The sequence below is a fragment of the Mus caroli genome, chromosome 10 (assembly GCF_900094665.2).
Source record: "Mus caroli chromosome 10, CAROLI_EIJ_v1.1, whole genome shotgun sequence".
Taxonomy (NCBI): Eukaryota; Metazoa; Chordata; class Mammalia; order Rodentia; family Muridae; genus Mus; species Mus caroli.
The window spans coordinates 56,021,875-56,042,506 of NC_034579.1; the positions used below are offsets into that span (position 1 = coordinate 56,021,875).

Genomic DNA, 20,632 nt, shown 5'->3' on the forward strand with positions numbered 1-20,632 from the left:
CTCCAGTCAGCCCCACTAGCTCTGGTCAACTCCATTCGTTCAATCTCTGCTTGCTCCGGCCCAAAGATTTATTTATTATTATACATAAGTACACTGTTGCTGACTTCAGACACATCAGAAGAGGGCATCGGATCCCATTACAGATGGTTGTGAGACACCGTGTGGTTGCTGGGATTTGAACTCAGGACCTTCAGAAGAGCAGTCAGTGCTCTTACCCGCTGAGCCATCTTGCCAGCCCTCTTCCTCCCTCCCTCTCTCCTTCCCTCCCTCCCTCCCTCTTCCTTCCTTCCTTCCTTCCTTCCTTCCTTCCTTCCTTCCTTCCTTCCTTCCTTCCTTTTGTTCCTTCTTTCCTTCCTTCTTTGTCTTTTGGTTTTTTTTGTTTGTTTTTGCATGGAGATACTTGTCTCTGTGGCCCCTGGGTGTATGTAGGAAGGGTGTGTACTGACTGGCTTTGTGTGGACTTGATGCAAGCTAGAGTCATCAGAGAGGGAAGGAGCCTCAGTTGAGGAAGTGCCTCCATGAGATCCAGTAGTAAGATATTTTCTCAGTTAGTGATCAATGGGGGAGGGCCCAGCCCATTGTGGGTGGAGCCATCCTTGGGCTGGTGGTCCTGGGTTCTATAAGAAAGCAGGCTGAGCAAGCCATGGGGAATAAGAAGTCAGTCAGCAGCACCCCTCCATGGTCTCTGTATCAGTTCCTGCTTCCAGGTTCCTGCTGTGTGAGTTCCTGTCCTGACTTCCTTTGGTGATGTGGAAGTGTGAGCCGAATAAACCTTCCCCCACCATCATTGTTTGGTCATACTGTCTCATCACAGCAATAGAAACCCTATCTAGGACAGGTGGCATTCCTTGGTCATATCGTGACTGGTTAGCCATTAGTCGGGTACTAGCCAGTTCTGCTCAGCGGGTTCTCTGTGGCTGCTTGTTTGATCCAGGCCTAGGAAGATGATCCAAACCACAGAGTCTGAGCATCGTGTGCATCCAACACAAGCAATCATCAAGAACTGTTAAGAGGCTGCCTCAGTGTCAAGTGTTTGATTCCAAAGGAATCGGTTCTCTAAGGGAAAGTTCAGAACAGTGCCGCCCTGAAGGACATCATTATTGTGACTCGAAGGTCCTTTTGCCTCTTGGAGTCCAGCTTAGGAGGCTGTGGTAATAGAGACAGAGACAAACCCAAGGTTGACAAACCCAAGGTTCAGAGTATGAAAAAGGGACAAAAGAGCCATAATGCTGATAGGGGTATGACCCAGGCAGGGAAGCACAGAGAGAGGGATGGGTTGGAGCCACATGGGTCTGGGGCAGGACCTTGGGCAGCTGTGTCTCATGGCTCTTTGTCCTTTTTGCTGCAGACCTGGCCGACTGCAAGCTTGTTTCTTTCCCCATCTGCATCTACAAGGTCCTGAGGAATGTCTCTGACCAGATCCATCTCATCACGCTGGCTAACAATGAACTCAAGTCCCTCACCAGCAAGTTCATGACCACCTTCAATCAGCTTCGAGGTAGGCTACGGGTTAGCTCGGGCAAGGAGAGGATGACCAGCCAGACCTTGACTTTCAGGGTCTCACCCCATCTAGGGAATGTCCCCAGAGCTAGCCTTGGTTCAAGCCGACCTATGCAGTCATTCCCAGGAGTAGCCTTTGAAGATAGACCTGTGCCTGGAGGTCTCTGAGTCAAATTCTATTTCCAGTTGGCTGAACGGAAGATTGATTGAAGACAAGAAGATGAGTCTTGGCTTGACTCTCTGATCTGACAAGACCAGCAGGTCCAAGGACATGAATGACTGATCCCTTTCTAGTCCCTAGCACGGCTTGCACCATTCCTTTCTTGGTGCAGTTTGTGACAGGTGCCAGCAATGTCGGCTTATCTCTCTGGCACACACAGAGCGAGTGGAAATGGTTCATGGAGGATGTTAGGCAGGAGGCCAGCAGGTGGGCATTGTAGATCTTTTGCAGTGGTATCTCTGGTGGCTGAGCATAATGTACTGAAACTCTGGTGCCGTGGTACTCCCTCTCTCCATCCTTCTGGTCCATGGAGCAAGACACTTGTGTAACAGTAGGATGCTAGGGTAGGAGAGGTCAGGAGACACAAGATGCCTGAGTAAGGCAGGTCCTGCCTCCTAGGGCTCTCTGTCTGTGTGGGTATGAAAAGAGTCCATGATTCCGTTTAGAGAAACAAGCATAAAACACTGCTCCCGTATGAGGAATGAGCAGGCAATTCTCATACCCCTCCCTGATCTCGGCAGGGCAGGCTGGGCGCTGGATGGAGACCAGGAAGCAGAGACAGATCTGGATGGGCAAAGCTTGGTCCAGCAAGCGGGAAGGACTGGGGTGGTGGCTCAGGGGGAAGCAGACAAGAGCTTCTCGGTGCACTCGGATGAGCAAGGAGGCTGGAGTAGTCTGGGTGGAGGTTGCAGAGCCCAGTGAGCTGTTTCTGCAAAGCTCCAGTGCTTGTGACTGGGGAGTGGGAGGGGCCTGGGGCAGGGCTTGTTTCCCAGAAGTGTGCGTGCGAGTGTGTGTGTGTGTGTGTGTGTGTACACTCTGACCTAGCTGGTTTCTCTTTTCTGTCCTTTCTGGTGTCTGCTTCTTTCCACAGGTGAGGTGGGATCTCACAGCCAGCAGGCTTCTCGGGCTGTTAGCTCATGTCTCTAGCTGAAATCACAACCATCCTAGGAACTTCTCTGTACACAAAATCACCCCAAGACTAGATGCGTCGGGCCATCTGAGTGTGAGTCTAGGCCTTGGCATTAATGCAGGCCATTCTGAAGCATTGACAGCTAGAGTTGAGACCCACATAGTTCAAGGCTTATCAGCACAAATGTCTACGAGACTAGCCTGAGAGTAAGGAGTAACTTGTATTGAGCACGTGGCAGTAGAGAGTAATGGGGACTTACCCATGTGTGTCAGTTGGGTTGCCACTAGAGAAGATGGGCTGGTGCCATCTGTTGGTTTTCCTGAGACAGGGTCTCTTGTAGCCAAAACTGTTGTCAAACTAACCATGGAGCCAGAGATGATGTCAAACTTCCCGGTCTTACTCTCTCTACCTTCCAAGCACTGGGATTATAGCCATACACTCCCATGGCTGCCTCCCGAGGACTACTCAATAAGCAATTATTAAATAAGCAGTTTGCGAGAGTTTTCCCTAGTGTCAAGTTGCATGAAAGCCCGAAGGGATACATTTGCAATGTAGATCTAGCTTGTCAAATATTGGCATGGCCTTTAGCATCCTACTTCATGGAAGAGGATGAAGAATCAAGGAGGGAAGGTGTCTTAGTTTCGGTTTCATTGCTCTGAAGAGACTCCATGACCAAAGCAGCTCTTATAAAGGACGACATTTCACTGGGGCTGGCTTACAGTTTCAGAGGTTCAGCCCGTTATCATCTTGGTGGAAAGCATGGCAGCGTCCAAGCAGACTGGTGCTGGAAGGTCCTAGAGTTCTACAGCAGCCAGGAGAAGGTTCTCTAGTCTACACTGGGTGGAGCTTGAGCACTGGGAGTCCTTCAAGCCCGCCTATGCAGTGACACACTTCCTCCAGCAAGGCCACACCTCCTTGACATGGGCCAGGCATTCAAACCACCACAGAAGAACTTGGCTAAGGTCCCAGAGCAGAATCTTCAGGACTTAGACCCAAGTGGGCCGCCCTACAGTATTAAATCAAAGGTCTTGTAATGTTATACCCAGCAGTTAACCCCCACCGCACCCCAACAAAGTCACACGTAGCTCAGACTGACCTAACTCTCTGTTTGGTTGAAGAAGACTTTTAACTTTACAATCCTTCTGCCTCTGTCCTCTAAGTGTTGAGATGATATGTCCATCTATGTGGTGCTGGGGGCTTCATCATATTGGGTAAGCCACACCCTCAGTCCTGGGTGTTTGCTCTAGAGAGAGAGGTGGTAGGGATGTCAGAGTCCCAGGAAGAGCACCTGGGCAGAGGGAGATCCTGTATGCTTATTGTTCATCTAACACTTTCGCACCTGCAGTCTTCCAGACCTGGGTCTAGAGGTGGGAAAACACAGGAAGCCAGTAAGCCTTGCGTCTCCTTGAAGGAGCCCTGGGTGTGCGCTCATCCATACCTCTGCCCCACACCCCAAGGGCTCAGATGCTGGCTAGGGCAGACTGTGGGAGAGTAGACTGCTGGGCAGAGGAATTGATACTTCCCGACAGCAGTGGGGGCTGGAGAAAGAGATTTCAGAGAGCTGTCAGCAGCAACTTGGGAGAAGTGCTGCCCAGGGCTACCTGCACCCCTGAGCTCTCTCCAATACCATTGGATCAGACCAAATGCCTGTTGAAGAATGCCGTTTGAACTCTTGTCTCTGCCCCCACCAGCTGCTGACTCCTGTATCCCTCAGCTTGGTGTTTCAAAGGGAAAGGCAGCTCTGCTAATTGGATTTTGTACAGTGGATTGTAGGCTGTAGTGGCCAGGAGCTGGGGGTTGCGGGGAGAGCGAGTGTTTGAGCCAAGGCCCATCCGGCTCTTAGAGATAGCTCAGAGCCCAAGTCTTTGTTGTGACTTCTCTTTCAACAGTGCACATGCACACACCCATACTGTGCTTTATAAGTATGGAGAAGGAGGAGGTAGCAGCAGTCTTGTTGACAAGACTCCTGTGCCACCTTCTGGGCTTTTGACTGAGCAATTTCCATGTCAATTGCCCGCTGCCTGCCTCACAGGCTCCCAAGGGTACCCTGGGGGAGAACTCTCTCTGTGAGGCTCTTGGCTTCCCAGGGTCGGGGCATCTTTGAGTCTACACTTCCATGTCCCTCACTTTGTATGAAATGGAAAGGCAGGACTTTGTCTGCAATGTCCTAAGGCTCAGCTGGTTGGCTGGATGTCTAGCATCTAGGACATCTTAGATTCAGTCCCTAGAAGTGTATAAACCAGTTGTGGCGACGTGTACCTGGGATCCCAGAACTCCAGAGCTAGAGGCAAGAGGATCAGGAGTTCAAAATCACCTTCTGCCACTTGGCCCGTGGGAGGCCAGCCTGAGATATCATAGCATGTCTTGGAAACAAAACAGCACGGCCTGAGCAAGGGAAGGAATCAGATAGAGCCAGTGTGAGTGGCAGGTGGCCTAGGGAAAGGATCTCAGTGACTGGGTGTGGCTCTTCTTTGCGCCTGTCCACTCGCTTGCTCTCTGCTCTCACAACTCCCTTGATTGGTTGTATCGTGGACTTGCTAGGTAGGAGGAGTGTGAGACATCCCTAAGACACACCTAAGAGAAAAGGATGTGTGTCTCCTGTCCGCCATGAGACACTTGGAGATCCCTGTCCTTGTAATCTGCCAAGTCCATCAGGTGCACTTGGCAGAGGCTGCAGAGCAGGCTGGGGACCAAGGGAACAAAAGCAAGGATTTCGGTCTGAGTGACTGCTTGGGCAACTGCTAATGGCTTGCTAAAAGCAGGCATCCTTGGTGATAGTCTAGAGTTAGACAGAGCTAGGTTTAGCTTTCTCCTCATGATCCAGTTGGATATAGAGACAAAAATCAGGGAAGTTTACCCAGGTATGATATCTCAAGCCTGTAAGCCCAGTACTTGGGCAGCAGAGGCAGAAGAACCCAGGGGTTCAAAGCCAACTCATTTACTCTGCCCCCTACCCCCAATTTCAGAAGCTGTGCACTATTGAGTCCTGGCCTTTCAATGCTTGTTATAGGGGTTATTGTTTTGCTTGTTGAACCGTTGTTCTAGACAACGGTTCCTCTGATGTTCCTCTGATGTCTGACTTAAGTGAGCAAGTCTCAGCTAGGGTTTCTATTGGTGCAACAAAACACCATGACCAAGAAGCAAGTTGGGGAGGAAAGAGTTTATTGGGCTTACACGTACATCCACATTGTATTCTGTCACTGAAAGGAACCTGCTTTCTTACAGAACCCAGGACCACCATCCCAGGGGTGGCACCACCCACAACGGGCTGGGTCCTCCTTCATCAGTCACTTATTTAAGATAACTCTAGTCTGTGTGTCAAGTTGGCATAAGACTAGCTGTCATATCAAGTGCCCTGGGCTAGTAGGTCCAGGAAATCAGCTTCTTGTGCTACAGGTTGCGGATCAATATTCTGTTTGATGCTGGCTTTCACTATTGTCAGTAAATTCAGTCTTTTGTGAGGCAGGAGCGGTAGATAGTAAACAACTGTAACCCCCCCCCCCCCCCTTGAGAGATAGAAGCAGGAGAAATAGGAGTTCCAGATTATCCTCAACTGCATAGAAAGCTGGAGGCTAGCCTGGGCTATGTGAGACCTTAACAAACAAAAAACAGAATTCAATCTCTCACACCTTTGCCTTTGACCCAATTCCGTGGATGCTCGCAAGTCTCTGTCTGGATCACCTTGTGGGATGTCCAAACAAATAATAGAGAGTACAGGAACCCACATTCACTGGGCACTCCAATCTCCTGGACCCAGGGGTATGGATTTCTTCTTCTTTTTCTTTTTTTTTTTAAAGATTTTATTTATTTATTATATGTAAGTACACTGTAGCTGTCTTCAGACACTGCAGAAGAGGGCGCCAGATCTCGTTGCGGATGGTTGTGAGCCACCATGTGGTTGCTGGGATTTGAACTCTGGACCTTCGGAAGAGCAGTCGGGTGCTCTTATCCACTGAGCCATCTCACCAGCCCCTTCTTTTTCTTTTTTAAATTTCATTTTATTATTTTGTGTGTATGAGTGTTTAGCCAGCATATATGTCTGGGCAGCACTTGTATACCTGGTGCCCAAAGAGGCCAAGAGAGGGTTTTGGAACTAGAGTTACAGACAGTTGTGAGCAGCCATAAGGACAATAGATGATTCCCTGGAAGAGGAGACAGTGCTCTTAACCTCTGAACCATCTCTCCAGCTCACCCTCCCCCACCTTTGCCCATGATTTGTTATCACTGTAAGGCCAGCATCATTTGAGAATGACAAGACTTAAGAACTACATAGCCCCCGAGGTCCTCACTGTTTGACAGGGGAGGCAGATGTACAAACCACCAACATCAAACTTAAGAACTTGCCTGCTGATGGGTTGCCGGTGAAAGACTCCGAAGCGTGGGTGGGATCTCTGGAAGCGCTAGAGAAGTAATTTAAAGTTGGGATTGATGGATGAGGAGGTGTCTGCCTGATAAGTAAGCTGGAGTTTCTGTAGCAGCCTTCAGTAGCTGAAAGGTATGTTTGGCAAATGACTGTTAAAAATGTTACAAGACCAAATTGTGCAGAGAGCAGAAGGAGGAAGCATGTCCTGGGAACTGGCCTGAGGGAGCTAGCTGCTTAAGCAGGAACATTCCCAGAAGGGTCCCAGCAGGATGAATTGGGGTTAGAAAACCCAGTAAGGGACATTGAGGACAGGCAGGTCCTAAGGAGCCTCTGAGGAGATGGGTCTCCTCCACTCAGGCAAGGCCAGTAAGGTTTGGGCCAGCTGGGAGTATATTATTATGGATGAAGTTGGACCAGTAGGCTTGGGCTATCTGGTCAACCAGCCTGGGTGTCTCAATAAAGGCTAAGCCAACCCAAAGTCTCTATTGTAGGGAAAGCAGGCTTGGGAGAGCTGGGCTCAGGGATAAGGCTCTGTCTGGATTAAGTGTCAGAGAGTGGGGTGAAGGGTAGTGTGACACCTGATCCTTGGAGTGTGAAGCTGGGATATCTCACGATTTCCACGGTGATGGACTTGTTTGCTTGTCCAAGATGGTCTCACGCAACCCAGGCTTACCTCCAACTCTCTCTGTATCCAAGGGTGACCACTGACTCCCAGTCCTCTTCCTCTGTGCTGATTCACAGGTGCGCACCACTGCACCGAGCTGTAATGAGTGACACCACTCTTTCTGGGTCCTTCCCTAAGTGGTGTGTTCCCTGAGCCCTCCAGCTGACAGGAAGACCTCTATCTAGGTAGCTGGCACCCTGTGAAGCTCCAAGCTGTGCTCTATGTACTCCAGCTCAGGCTTGCAGGCCCCCCTCAGGGCCTATCTGTTCCGGGCTTCTCAGCTTAACAGGCTGCCATCATTCTCACCACAGGGGCCCTCCAGGTAGTGACTCCTTTGATTATTGCCAGAGAAAATTACAATTTACTTCATTGCCTCAGCCAAGAAGACAGGAGCACAGGGAGCTTCATCCTTTCTGTCTGGCAAGCCACCGTGTGAGAGGACTGTGCTGTCCTGCACTGGGAGCAGGGGGCTTAGGGGGTCTGAGGTGACTGGGACAATGTGGACAGTGTCCTAGGATGGCTTATTTCCCTCCCGGTGTACTAGAAAAAGGAGGCTGGGCGAGGGTGGGGGAGGGGGAGGTGCTCTGGGGCATGATATATCTCCCGAGCTGTGGATGGATTGAGCCATCCTCACATAGAGCAAGACCAAGTGCGACCAAAGTTGCAGGACACTGGGCCATCACTTCGTGCTCTCCATGGTCCCTTGTGCTAACTTTTCCTCAGCTCGGGCCCTTTAGCAAAGGAAAGAGGCAAGGATAGAGAAAGGGGCGGGGCCTGCTGGCCAGACACAGAAGGACCACTGAAGTGAGGTGCCCACGTCTTAGCTGTTTCTGGGGATGAGTCAGAGCTACTGTCAGGGCACACATTTCCCGCTTCTGCAGCATAGATCCCGATTAGAGTCATGGAGCTCAGAAGGACCCATCTCCATGGGACAGCCATCATCGCTGTCCAGGACCCGAGGAGGTGACAGAGGTGCGTGGTGGTCTCTGGCTTTAGCCCGTGCTTTCTGTCCTCACGGGTGTCTGATCCTGGGTAATGCAGCAGAATACAAGTTTAAATGTTTGCGCTAACTGCTGGGAGACAGAAAGATCGCGTACCAGAGGCAAAAAGGCCTGTAGCGCTAAAAGAAATCAGTTCCCCTCGCAAGGAAGCTGTGCCATCTGCCACTCACACACCTCCATTCCTGCTCTCTGGCTCTCTAGCCAGGGACAGTGTGCTGGCACAAGGGTGGGGGGCACACCCAGAACACAGGGACAGTGTGCTGGTACACATGGGGAGGGGCACACCCAGAACATAGGGACAGTGTGCTGGTACACAGGGGGAGGGACACACTCAGAACACAGGGACAGTGTGCTGGTACACAGGGGGAGGGGCACACTCAGAACACAGGGACAGTGTGCTGGCACACAGGGGGAGGGGCACACTCAGAACACAAAGACAGTGTGCTGGCACACAGGGGTAGCACACCCAGAACACAGGGACAGTGTGGTGGCCCACAGCGGGAGGGACACATCCAGAACACAGGGGGAGGACACACCCAGAAAACGGCCAGTGTGACTGAATTATCTATCTTCCAGCTCAGTTCCCAAGATCACATTTTCCAACCCCTGAGTGACAAAGGACTTTGCATTTATCCCCCCCCCCCTTTCCCTGAGCTCTCTGCACAGATTTCCTTTGCTGCTGTGCTCCAGGCCCCTCAGTGCTGTGCCCTCCCCCACCCCTTTCCATTTCCCTTTGGTTGCTCCCAGCCCCACCACATCTGCAGAGCTCCACCACATCCTTTGAAAGAATGGGTCCTGTCTGCCTGTTTATTTTTGAATAGGCAATAGACATACAATGTAGTGGTCCAGTCAAAAGGAATAATAGGGGGAAATAAGTCTCTCTCATCCCCCCCACCCCCGAAATCTAATTCCCTGCCCAGCAGCAGCTGTCTCTGCCAGCTCTTGAGATGTTGCTAGCCCATGAAATAGAAATTTATCTAGTATTAGTGACATTTACAGCATCCCAGAGCAGACATCGTTGTGAACCCCTTCCAAGTATAAATTGCTTAAAATCTTTATAGTCCTCTCACCTCTTCCCTGCCCTCTGCCTCTGCCTCCTCTTCTTTCCCTCACCGTGTTTCTAGCTCTCCTGATACTCTTCCCTTCTCTCAGAGAGCACAAGGAATTTGCCCAAGGTCATACAGCAAGAGGGTGGGGCTGACACCATTCACTAGAAAAGCATACATGTATCCTTTTACGTTCTAGTTATTTCTTTAACTCCGGTGGATGCTGGTCTAGCTAGGGATGTAGCTCATTTGGTAGAATGTTCCTGTGGGTGTGCACAAAGCCCTGGGTTTGATCCCCAGCACCGCTAAACCTGGCATGGTGGTGTATGCCTGTAGTGGTAACACTTGGAAAATACAGGCTCAAGAATCAAGAGTTCAAGGCCACCCTCTGCTGCCTAGGGCATATGAGTCACTCCTGGGCAATATGACATGAGAACAGCACTAACAAAACTACCTTTATGAGGCTGTCTTAGTCAGGGTTTCACTGCTGAGAACAGACACCGTGACCAAGGCAAGTCTTATAAGGACTACATTTAATTAGGGCTGGCTTACAGGTTCAGAGGTTCAGTCCATTATCATCAAGGCAGGAGCATGGCAGCATCCAGGCAGGCGTGGTGCAGGAGGAGCTGAGAGTTCTACATCTCCATCAGAAGGCTGCTAGTGGAAGACTCACTTCCAGGCAGCTAGGAGGAGGGTCTTAACGCCCACGCCCACAGGGACACACTTCTTTCAACAAGACCAGATCTTCTAATAGTGCCACTCCCTGGGCCAAGCATATACCAGCCATCACAGAGGCCTTTCTGGTGGCAGAACAGTCAATACTTTCTTTTAGTCACAGGCGCTCTGGCCGTCCCCACAGTTCAGTCGGGAGTGTGTTTCCTGGAAGCTTGCCCTGTTGCTTCCTCTCTGACTTGACACCTACTGGAAGCTGGGTGTGTCCCACCCGGCAGCACACATCATCCCTTGGAAGGACGCTTAGCTGCCCCACTGACGCCTAGCTCTGCCAGAGTAGGCAGGGACAGCTGTTCAGGAATGCCGGGTCAGAGCCTCCTCGCTGGCTGAACCTTGCCGGGTAGGCTGGCACATGCCCTTGCAGAGCAGCTGTGCTGTCACATACAAGGCCAGCCTTTCCGTGCCCCCTTGCCCCCGAACAGAATCAGCTGTTTTTCTCTTCCTCCAGGGTTAATGGGAGTCAGCCCTGGCAGCGGTCCAAAGCATAGTGGAGTCAGGAGGGATAAGAGGAACTTGCCAAAGGCAGGTTTCATCTGACAAACACTGGACACCATACCTCGCAGGCAGGAGGGGGTCATTGAGCAAGGGATTGTCACCGCTGGGGCTGCTCACAACGGGGATAGCTCCAGAGCGGTATGCAGCAGGCTCTTCTATCGTGGGATTCCCAAGTAGTCGAGCTCTGACCCCTAAGACAGTCCTTCAGACCTGAGTCCCTCAGCCAGGAGACACTGGGCAAGACACCTGGGTGCTATGATCCTAGGCTGAAGAGCAAAGCCAGGCCTTGGCTCTGGCCATGTCTAGGTAGAAGGAATGTCAACACAATCAGATCAAGTGGCTAGGGCTGTTTTCTCTGACATAATAACAGTAGGCAAAACAAAACCAAACCAAAAACCCCACAGGGCCCCAGAGCAGGCCATATGGAAGATAGAGTGGAGCAGTAGACAGCTTTGCTGGCCCCAGTTGGGTCTCTCTAAGCCTTACTCATTCCTTTCCACCAGTCTGTTTTGTGTTGTCCTAACGAAACACCTAAAGCTGAGAAATCTACAAAAGTGAAGAGGTTTGGCTCCCAACTGAGGCGGCTACAGTGGCTTGAACAGTAAAGCCCTGGTGTCCTGGCTAGGGTGCCTGCCTGGTTGCATCACAGTGTAGCTAAGAGGCAGAAAGGGAGCTGGCCCTGTGCAAGGGAGTCGCTGCATTGAGTAGCTTCTCTGTAAAGTGACTCACACTCTTGAGAACTATCCCACCCTGCAAGAAAGGCACAGGTCCCTTGACTCATAGCCTCCCTCTCTGCAATCCCCTCCCCATAATAAATACCTTGTACTTACTGCCCACTTCCCACTTTCTGAGATGGGGTCTCTCCATAGCCTTGGCTGGCCTGAGACTCATTCTGTAGACTCAAACTCATAAAGATCTGCCTGCCTTTGCCTCCCCAAGTGCTGGGATTAAAGGTATGTGTGGCACACCTGAAACACTGGTTCTACATCTTAAAGTCCCCTACCCCAGTACCCTCCTTCCCCAGGGGTCAGTCAGGCTTACAGCACAAGCACATTGGGGGATGCTCAAACCCAGTCTGAACTGTGAGCATGGGGAAGCATTCACTGCACAGTGGGTGATCCTGTGTGGTTAAAGACAATTTGTTCGGTGCTTAGTAGCCATCATCCCTGTGACAGGATTCAACATCACCATGGAAACACACCTCTGGGCATACCTGGGACAGTCTTCTCAGAAAGGTTTAACTGAGAAAAGAAGACCCACCCTGAATGTGGGCAGCACATTCCCTGTAGATATAGAAGCATAGCCATGTCCCCATTTTAAAAGTGCTGCAGGTTTCCACCCTGGTGTCAGCACAGCCGTATAGTGTGTTGGTTGGCTTAGTTCCTCAAGGTTTTTGTTTTGTTTTTTGTTTTTTGTTTGTTTTGATAACCTGGTGTCTCTCAGCTGCCATTGTTCCTTTTTTACCAGGGTGAAGAAAGTTGAGAGTTAGCAAAGCATTACTTCGTCTGTCCCTTAGGCTTCTTTTCCTCTCCCTTTCTGTGTAATCAACATTTCTTTTAAGGTTCGATCGGCTCTTTCTATAATTACTTGTCCCGTGGGACTGTGTGGTAAACCAGAGGCAGGCTTTGTATTGTAATATACAAAGAGTTGCTTTATCTTATTGGATACATATGTGGGAACACTGTCAGTTTTAATTTGTGCAGGGGTCCCCATAATTGCCATTCTTTCCAATAGGTGTGTAATTACACAGTCAGCCTGTTCAGAGTTTAAAGCAGTTTCCCGTTGAAACCCTGAGTACAAGCCAGTAGTATGGCACAGATGCCTTTGTTTTCCAAATTCTGCAAAGTAGAAAACATCCATCTGCCAGATGTAATTTCTTTTGGCTCCCCAAAGATTACTACCAGCAGGTAACAGAGTTGGGTTGCATAGAGAGCACGTAGGACATTTTATTATTATTTCTTTGGGCTTGTGGCCAAGTGATGGAAATTTTTCTCTTTAAACTTTTCCCATTAATATGATGTTTTTCATGAAACTTTGAGGCTTCTAAGACATTTCCTATCAGTAATTGGTCAATTTCACCATTCCCTTGAGCTAATGGATGGTGAGACTGAATATGGAGTAATAGATAATGGATAATTCCTACTTCTGATGGCCTGCTGCAATTGTATAAATAGCCATGTTAATTCTGAGTGATCAGGTACAAATTCAGCAGTCTCCAGATGCAAAACAGCCCTTTCTGCATATAAAGAATCAGTAATTGTGTTAAGAGGTTCAGGGTAATCTAATAATACCATAAGGATTGCATACAATTCTGATTTTTGAACTGAACTTTTGACCACCTTGCTTACTTATGATTTATAGCATAGCATACCACCTCATCTTGTTTGCATCAGTGTAAAATGTTGGTGCCTCTGGAATTGCTGTTCTCTTTACTCTATATATGTGGAAGAATCCAATTCGTTCTTTTAAAAATACTGTATACATTTGCTTTTCAGATATTTGTTATTAATTTCACCCAAGTAATTATTACAAGCTCTTTGCCAATCTTCATTGGTCATCCATAATGACATAGTCTCAGCATTTGTGAGAGGTACTACAGTATCTGCCTAATCTGTTCCTGACAGTTGATGTGGTCTTACTCTACTTTTTATAATTAATTCAGAAACATTTTCTATATATGCCTTCAAATTTTTACTCTGTTTATGAGCTAGGAAAATCCATTCCATAATACTATCTTCCCTTTGCATAGTGAGCCCAGTAGGAGAAGGAGTTGAAAGGAAAATGACCAAAATACAATCAAGTTTAGGATTGATTTGATCAGCATATGTTTCTTGTAGTCTTTGTTCTACACGTTAACCCTTTTTCTGCTTCAGCTGTTAGGCATCTTGGACTGCTTAAATTTGAATTTCCTAGCAATGTTTGAAACAACTTACTTAACTCATATATCCCTAATCTGATTGTAAGCCTCAGCCAGTTAGTATCTCCCATTAATTTTTGAAAATCGTTAAGAGTTTACGATTGGTCCCTACGGATCTGTACTTTTTGTGGTTTAATTTTTTTTGTTGACTGATTCTGTAACCCTTGCTAAATTACATGGTTGTATTTTTATGGCTTCGTGCCTCCACCAGGAAAACCATTGTCATGGTTGTCAAGCGTTTAGTACAGCTGACACCAGCCCCTTCCAATCTTATGGGATCGCCCCATGCTGCATAGCCCAGGTATCTAGCATTTCTTTAATGGATGGATTCCCTGACAGTGTGACCTGGGCTTGCTTCCCTGAGTATGAGAGGAAGGGTGGCTGCCGTGGCCTTCCTTTTCATCTCCCCGGCACCAGGCAGAGCCTTCTTGGCTCTAACTTCCCCGGTTAGAGGACCCTGCCTCTGCCATCCCTGCATTGATTGATGGCCGAGCTGAAGAGTTGTGAGGAAAATAAGGTCCCCGATGACCAGGAATGACACCTCTGTGGCCACAGTGCTGCAGATAAATAGGCTGTGGGATGAGGCCGCTAAGACCTTCAGAGGACACTTGTAGTGTTCAGAGACAAGAGATACAGAGACAAGAGGAGATGGATGGATGGATGCACACATGATAGATACAGACATACTGTTATAGTTTGTATATGCTCAGCCCAGGGAGTGGCACTATTGGTATGGCCCTGTTGGAGTAGGTGTGTCACTGTGAGTATGAGCTTTAAGACTCATGCTACCTGCCCAGAAGCCAGTCTTCTGCTAGCAACCTTCATTCAGACGAAGATGTAGAACTCTCAGCTCCTCCTGCACCATGCCTGCCCGGATGTTGCCATGTTCCTGCCTTGATGATAATGAACTGAACCTCTGAACCTGTAAGCCAGCCCTAAATACATGTTGTCCTTTATAAGACTTGCCTTGGTCATGGTGTTTGTTCACAACAGTAACACCCTAACTAAGACACATACATGTGTATATATACATATAGGCATAGAGGGATATAGACAAAGATAAATACAAATATAGAAACATATATAGACACAGACATAGGAACATAGCTATGTAGATACATAGAGAAAGAGACACATAAACTAGCATAGGTAATTCACACACCACACACACACATACACACACACGTACACACACACACTTGAACACGTGCTCTTACATATAGATAGATATGCACATACAGAGAGAGCTGTGTAGATATACGCTCTGGCTCCAGGGTGAGCTCCCAGGCTTATAATCCACCTTCAGGGACGCACACTTCTTATATGTCTGAGCCACACTGGGGCTCTGATTAGACTCAGGCCTGAATTGGTTTGACAAAGTCCATCATTTTTTCCCCTTAATAACAGTTGTTATGATCATGTCAGGAAATTACAAGTAACAAAACGGAAAGAGGGGAGTTCCTCCCAGCCTCTGCAGCATGTGAACCTCTTACCCTGCTGAGGTAGGTGTGTGTGTGTGTGTGTGTGTGTGTGTGTGTGTGTGTGTGTGTGTATGTGTGTTTCTCCAACTATCCATCCAGAGGACGGGGGCAGCAGAAGGTCTGAGACCCTTCGCATGGACATACTGTATGTGGGTGATAGCAAGGCTGTTTTATTAACTGTCCCAAACACTTGCTCCCATGTTACTTGGGACATGGTAGGACTCAGCTCTCTTCTCAGCCATTAGAGGTACAGAAAAAGAGGTGGCCGGTAGCCCCAGCACCCGAGACTGTTTTTCAGTCTGGGAGTGGGAATAAAAGCATGCCTGCACCTCCATATAACTCTTCATCCTCCCCAGGATGTGCTCCACCCAGCCTCCATTCATAGATCTTTGCTGTAGGTTTTATGGATGTCTGTGTGAAGGGAGGCCCCAAGCCAGGGGAGAGAGGGGCTCTCCTGCACTTCCCATCAGCAGCGGCTCTCACCCTTCCTAACGCCGAGGCCCTTTAATACAGCTCCTCATGTTGTGGTAACCCCCCACACCCATAAAGTTACTTGTGTTGCTACTTCATAACTGTCATTTTGCTACTGTTTTGAACTGTAAATATCCGATGTGTAGGATATCTGATATGTGACCCCTGTGCAAGAGTCATTGAACCTACAGGTTGAGAGCCACTGCTCTAGAGCCCGGTATCCTGAGGCTCAAAGTCAGTCTGTGGGTGGTGGTAGTAAATGCCTTTAGTCCCAGAACTTGGGAGTCAAGAGTCAGGAGGGTCTCTGAGTTCGAGTCCAGCCTGATCTACAGTTCAAGTTCCAGGATCACCAGGACTACACAGAGAAACCCTGTCTCAAAAACCCAAATCAATCAATCAATCAATCAAAGTCAGTCTGGGTGTAGTGGCATACACCTTCAATCCCAACACTCTAGAGGCAGAGGAAGGTGTCATCTTAGTGAGTTTGGGGCCAGCCTGGTCTGTGGAACTGGTTCTAGGACAGGCATAGTTACATGGTGAGCCTTGTCTCAGAAAACAAAAGTGCTCTCTGAGGGCATAGCTTGAGGCCCTGGGTTGGATCTCCAGCCCTGCACAGTGATGCTGTAATCCAAACTCTCAGAAGACAGATACAGGAGTAGCTGAAGTTTAAGGTCCCCTCAGCTTCCTAGCTCACTTGAGGCTAGCCTAGTCAACATAACACCCTGTCTCAAAAGAAAAACATTTTTAAAAATGTTAAAAATTGGGGCACCTGAGACGGGTCAGTAAGTGGAAGCACTTTTTAAAAAAAGATTTATTTCACTTATTATATGTAAGTACACTGTAGGTATTTTCAGACACTCCAGAAGAGGGCATCAGATCCCATTACAGACGGTTGTGAGCCACCTTGTGGTTGCTGGGAATTGAACTCAGAACCTTTGGAAGAGCAGTCAGTGCTCTTAACCTCTAAGCCATCTCTCCGGCCCAAGTGGAAGCACTTTACTAACACACAGACCCAACACACACACACACACACACACACACACACACACACACACACACTATATTCCATAAATAGTAACAGTAATTTTTGAAATTAAAAATTTATGGGGGGCCCAAGTCCTTCTGATCGAGGCCCCCCCCCAAAAAAATTAAAAAACCTGGGGCAGCAGTATGATTTATTAAGACAAGCTTGAGAGCCTGAGTTTGATCACTAGAACCTACAGCAGGAGAGAGCCAGCCCCCAGAAAGTAGTCCCTGGCCTCTGCTGGAGCACCCCTGCACACATGTGCCCACACCCTCATGCACACGCACAGTGCACACACACTGAAAATAACAATGTCTTCAATGGTCAGGCATCACATTACCCCTGCTCTGTGAACTGCTACGAAGGGCCAGCTCCTACGTGGCCCATCGGGCTACATTGGCCAAAGAGAGGCAGCTGGGCAGCATGTGTGAGGAAAGTGGGAGCTTAGAGAACCACACTGCACAGAGCCTGAGCAACCGGTGGAGGTGGGCTCACCCTCCCAGGAATGAATACCCAGCTGCTGAGATGCTTCAGGGGTCCACCCCTGGGCGATGACCTCATCATCTTCCTCTGCTATCATCTGCCTGGGGCCTTTATCTGGCAGTCTTCAGTGAGGCTTGAACAACGGTACTTTTTATAGCAAGCAATAATAGTTACTCTTTTGTTCTCTTTGGTGAAAAGAACAAATCAATGTAAGGAAGAATGATGATGTCCCCAGAGCTGGGGTGCTGCAGGATGTTTCAGCAGCGATGCTGAAACCCACTCTCTGCCCATTTGTTTACCCGCCCAGCATTATCCAGGGCTCACTGTGGACTGAGCATTTGGGTTGCTTTCCTAGGGCAGCTTACGTCCTCAGGGCAGGAGGCAGACAGAATGCTGACAGGCAGGTACACTTAGGAAACGGTAGGCGGGTGCTGATGGAGAGGAAGAGGTCCTGCTTTAGATGGGGTGGTGCCTGAGTAAAGATATAAATCAAATAAGGCAGCAGACCCGGCATACACACTGCAGAGAAGAACACTGAAGAAAGCAGGGACTGAGGCCTCCTGTATCTCCAGCACTTGAGAAACCAAGGCTAGAAGGCCATCCTCAGCTACCTGATGAATTTGAGGCTAGCCCTGGCTGCAGGCGATCCCATCACCTCAAAAGAAAGGGAAAAGGGGAGGAGAAGAAAGGAAAGGAATGAATGAATCAGTCTGTCAGTCAAACTTTAAGCATGAGGGCCCCAAGACAGCAGCCTGCTCAGCATGAGATAACGTTGCTTGTCAGGGCACTGTGGGTTAGATGTCTAACACTGCCCCCAACACTGTAACCCGGTAACCATTAGCCAGACAGCAGGGTTTGAGAGTCATGGGATTCCAGATGCCTAAATTGAGTGTTCTTCCTTCCTGAGCCTTCTGGGTACTGGATGACTGATAATGGACCCTTGGGCACTACTCATTGAACCTTGGGTTCAAGATTGTCACCAAAGAGAGGACCCTGGGAGGCACCACGCGACATCCTCTCCCATCACTCATTGGATACTTACTAAGTGATCATGTAAGTCCTGAAGGAGGCTGGACAAAGAAACAAAGAAAAAAATCACATGAAGTTCCTGCCTTAGCAGAGCAGAGCAGAGGACTTCCAGTGTAGCCAGTGGGTGTGGCCTGTGCGTGCAAGGTGCATATCTGTGGGTCTGAGGTACCTCTGTGTGCATGTGTGCACACTGTGTGTGCTTGTGCGCCTGTGCGAGCATATGTGTGTGTATCTGTGGGTGTGTGGTGCCTCTGTGTGTGTGTATGTGTGTAAATGCATACATGTGTTTGTGTGTGTCTGCATAGGGGAACAAGGTTCTGAACCCTCACTGTGGCAGGCCTTAAGGTGAGCTGTATGTATCTCAGGGCAGGCCAGAAGCCCAAGTCCTACATCACAGGGGCCCTATGAGAACAGAGCAGCGAGGGCTGGGCCGGCTACAGAGATAGAGTGAGTGCCAGCCTCGGGTTCTGGGGGAAGTGCTGTAAAATAAACAGAAAGCTTTCTTCTGCTGCCACTCACGTAGCTTGCTGTGCTGCCTTTCATTTGCTGGTTAACGTCAAAGTAAAGAAAAATAAGGACTTAGGGTGAGTCACACCCTTCATCTTCATGTCACACAAAATCTGTTTGAAGTGCAATTACGGCAGTTAGCTCACATGCAAAAGCCTGGAATTAGACAACTTGTGCTTTATCACTGGCTTCCAGAGGTGCTGTGAGTGGGCCAAAGAGACCCTTTCAGCCAGGCTCAGGAAAGTAAAAAGGAAAGACAGAAGTGGGCCATTCCCTGCCCTGGACCACCCACGATGCCAGGTGTCAGTATGTACATGGTCAGGCCTCATAATGGCTGTTCTGCTCTTAGTAGATGCCAGACTACCACTGGGGTTCACACTGGCCAGATGTCTCCCTTAACAGAGAAGCCCACTTTGAGAAGACAGACAACTCTATCCCTCCATTTTTAACTCTGGGCATCAAAACCTGTTTGGTACCTGGCACCTGGGCCAGGGATGGCTCAGGGTCACTTCTGCCAAGATTCAGCCTCCAACTGGCCACCCACACCAGGTACACTGTAGTACTGCAGCCCAAGGTCCCTGGGAAGGGGTTGGATGAGGTAGACAACACAGGATACCCAAGCCTGACTGATGCTTCCTACTGCCGAGGGCTGAAGAAGTCCAGAGCAAAGCCTAGCACAGGGAAGGGAGGCTGCAGATGGCCCAGTGATGGAGGCAGACCGACTTGTGAACTCAGCTCTCACAACTCAGCTGCTTATAAAAGAGAGCTGTCATGATGAAAGCTTTCAAGATGACATGTGGGAGCCAGCCATGCTGGGACACCCCTGTAACCCCAGAGCCTGGGAGGCCAAGGCAGGAAGATCTTGAGTTTGAGGCCAGCTGAAGCTATAATGAAACCGAGTCTCAAAACGACAAAATGTTGCATATCGGCATTCCACTCCAAAGGAAAGGGACCCTATCCGACTGTGTTGGTCATATGTTCACAAACTTGGCTCTGGGTAGAAGAACTGAGGGACTTGGTGTGACATTTCAGGGTCTCCATTTCCTTTGGGCCAGACAAGAGTTGGGACAGTCATATCATAGGAAAATAGCCTACTATAAGGTCACATGTGGATGGCTTTGTGTTCTTGCTCCCAGAGTGGCCTGTCCCCACTCCAGAAACAGAGACCCTATTCCCTCCTCCTGGTGCTTTCTCTGTGTGAACTGACATAGCTCTGCACATCCCCCTGAGGCAGGCACCTACTGGCCTCTCTGTCTGATAAGGAAACTGGGATCTAAATGGACATAATGCCTAAGTCAGCCGGGATGGGGTTTGCACTTGAGCAGCGTCTCATGATTTCCCACTGTAGCCCTGCAGTTCACTCCTGCCCTGTTCCTCCTAGGTTGGTTTTGATTTTGTTTGTTGCCTCTTCCTCTATGAGGGTCCCTGTGAGAGCTTCCGTCCTTCCTTCTGTACTGCATTTTTTTATTTAACCATATTTCCAACAGTAATACTATAGCCACATGATTACATCTGCCTTGTATTTTTTGTTGGTTTTCATGGAATAGAAAAAAAGGACAGAAGCCGAACATGGTGGCACACACCTTGAATCCCAGCACTTGGGAGGCAGAGGCAGGCGGATTTCTGAGTTCGAGGCCAGCCTGGTCTACAGAGTGAGTTCCAGGATAGCCAGGGCTACACAGAGAAACCCTCGGGGGAAAAAAGAAAAAAAAAAGAAATGCATATGACATGGACCGAGCTAATAAGCAAGTCATCGCAAAAGAGAAACTCCTCGGGTTAGTCAAGTTGT

At 49.1% G+C, this 20,632-nt stretch overlaps 1 protein-coding gene across 2 annotated transcripts in view; it reads left to right on the top strand.

Moving 5' to 3' along the window:
* Lrrc20 (leucine rich repeat containing 20) overlaps positions 1 to 20,632 on the top strand; it is a 105,774-nt gene that overhangs the window by 49,631 nt on the left and 35,511 nt on the right. For both annotated transcript variants that reach the window (XM_021174314.2, XM_021174315.2), the window contains one exon: positions 1,349 to 1,498. In XM_021174314.2, the coding sequence (XP_021029973.1) occupies positions 1,349 to 1,498 (150 nt within the window). The remainder of the gene's footprint in view (positions 1 to 1,348; positions 1,499 to 20,632) is intronic.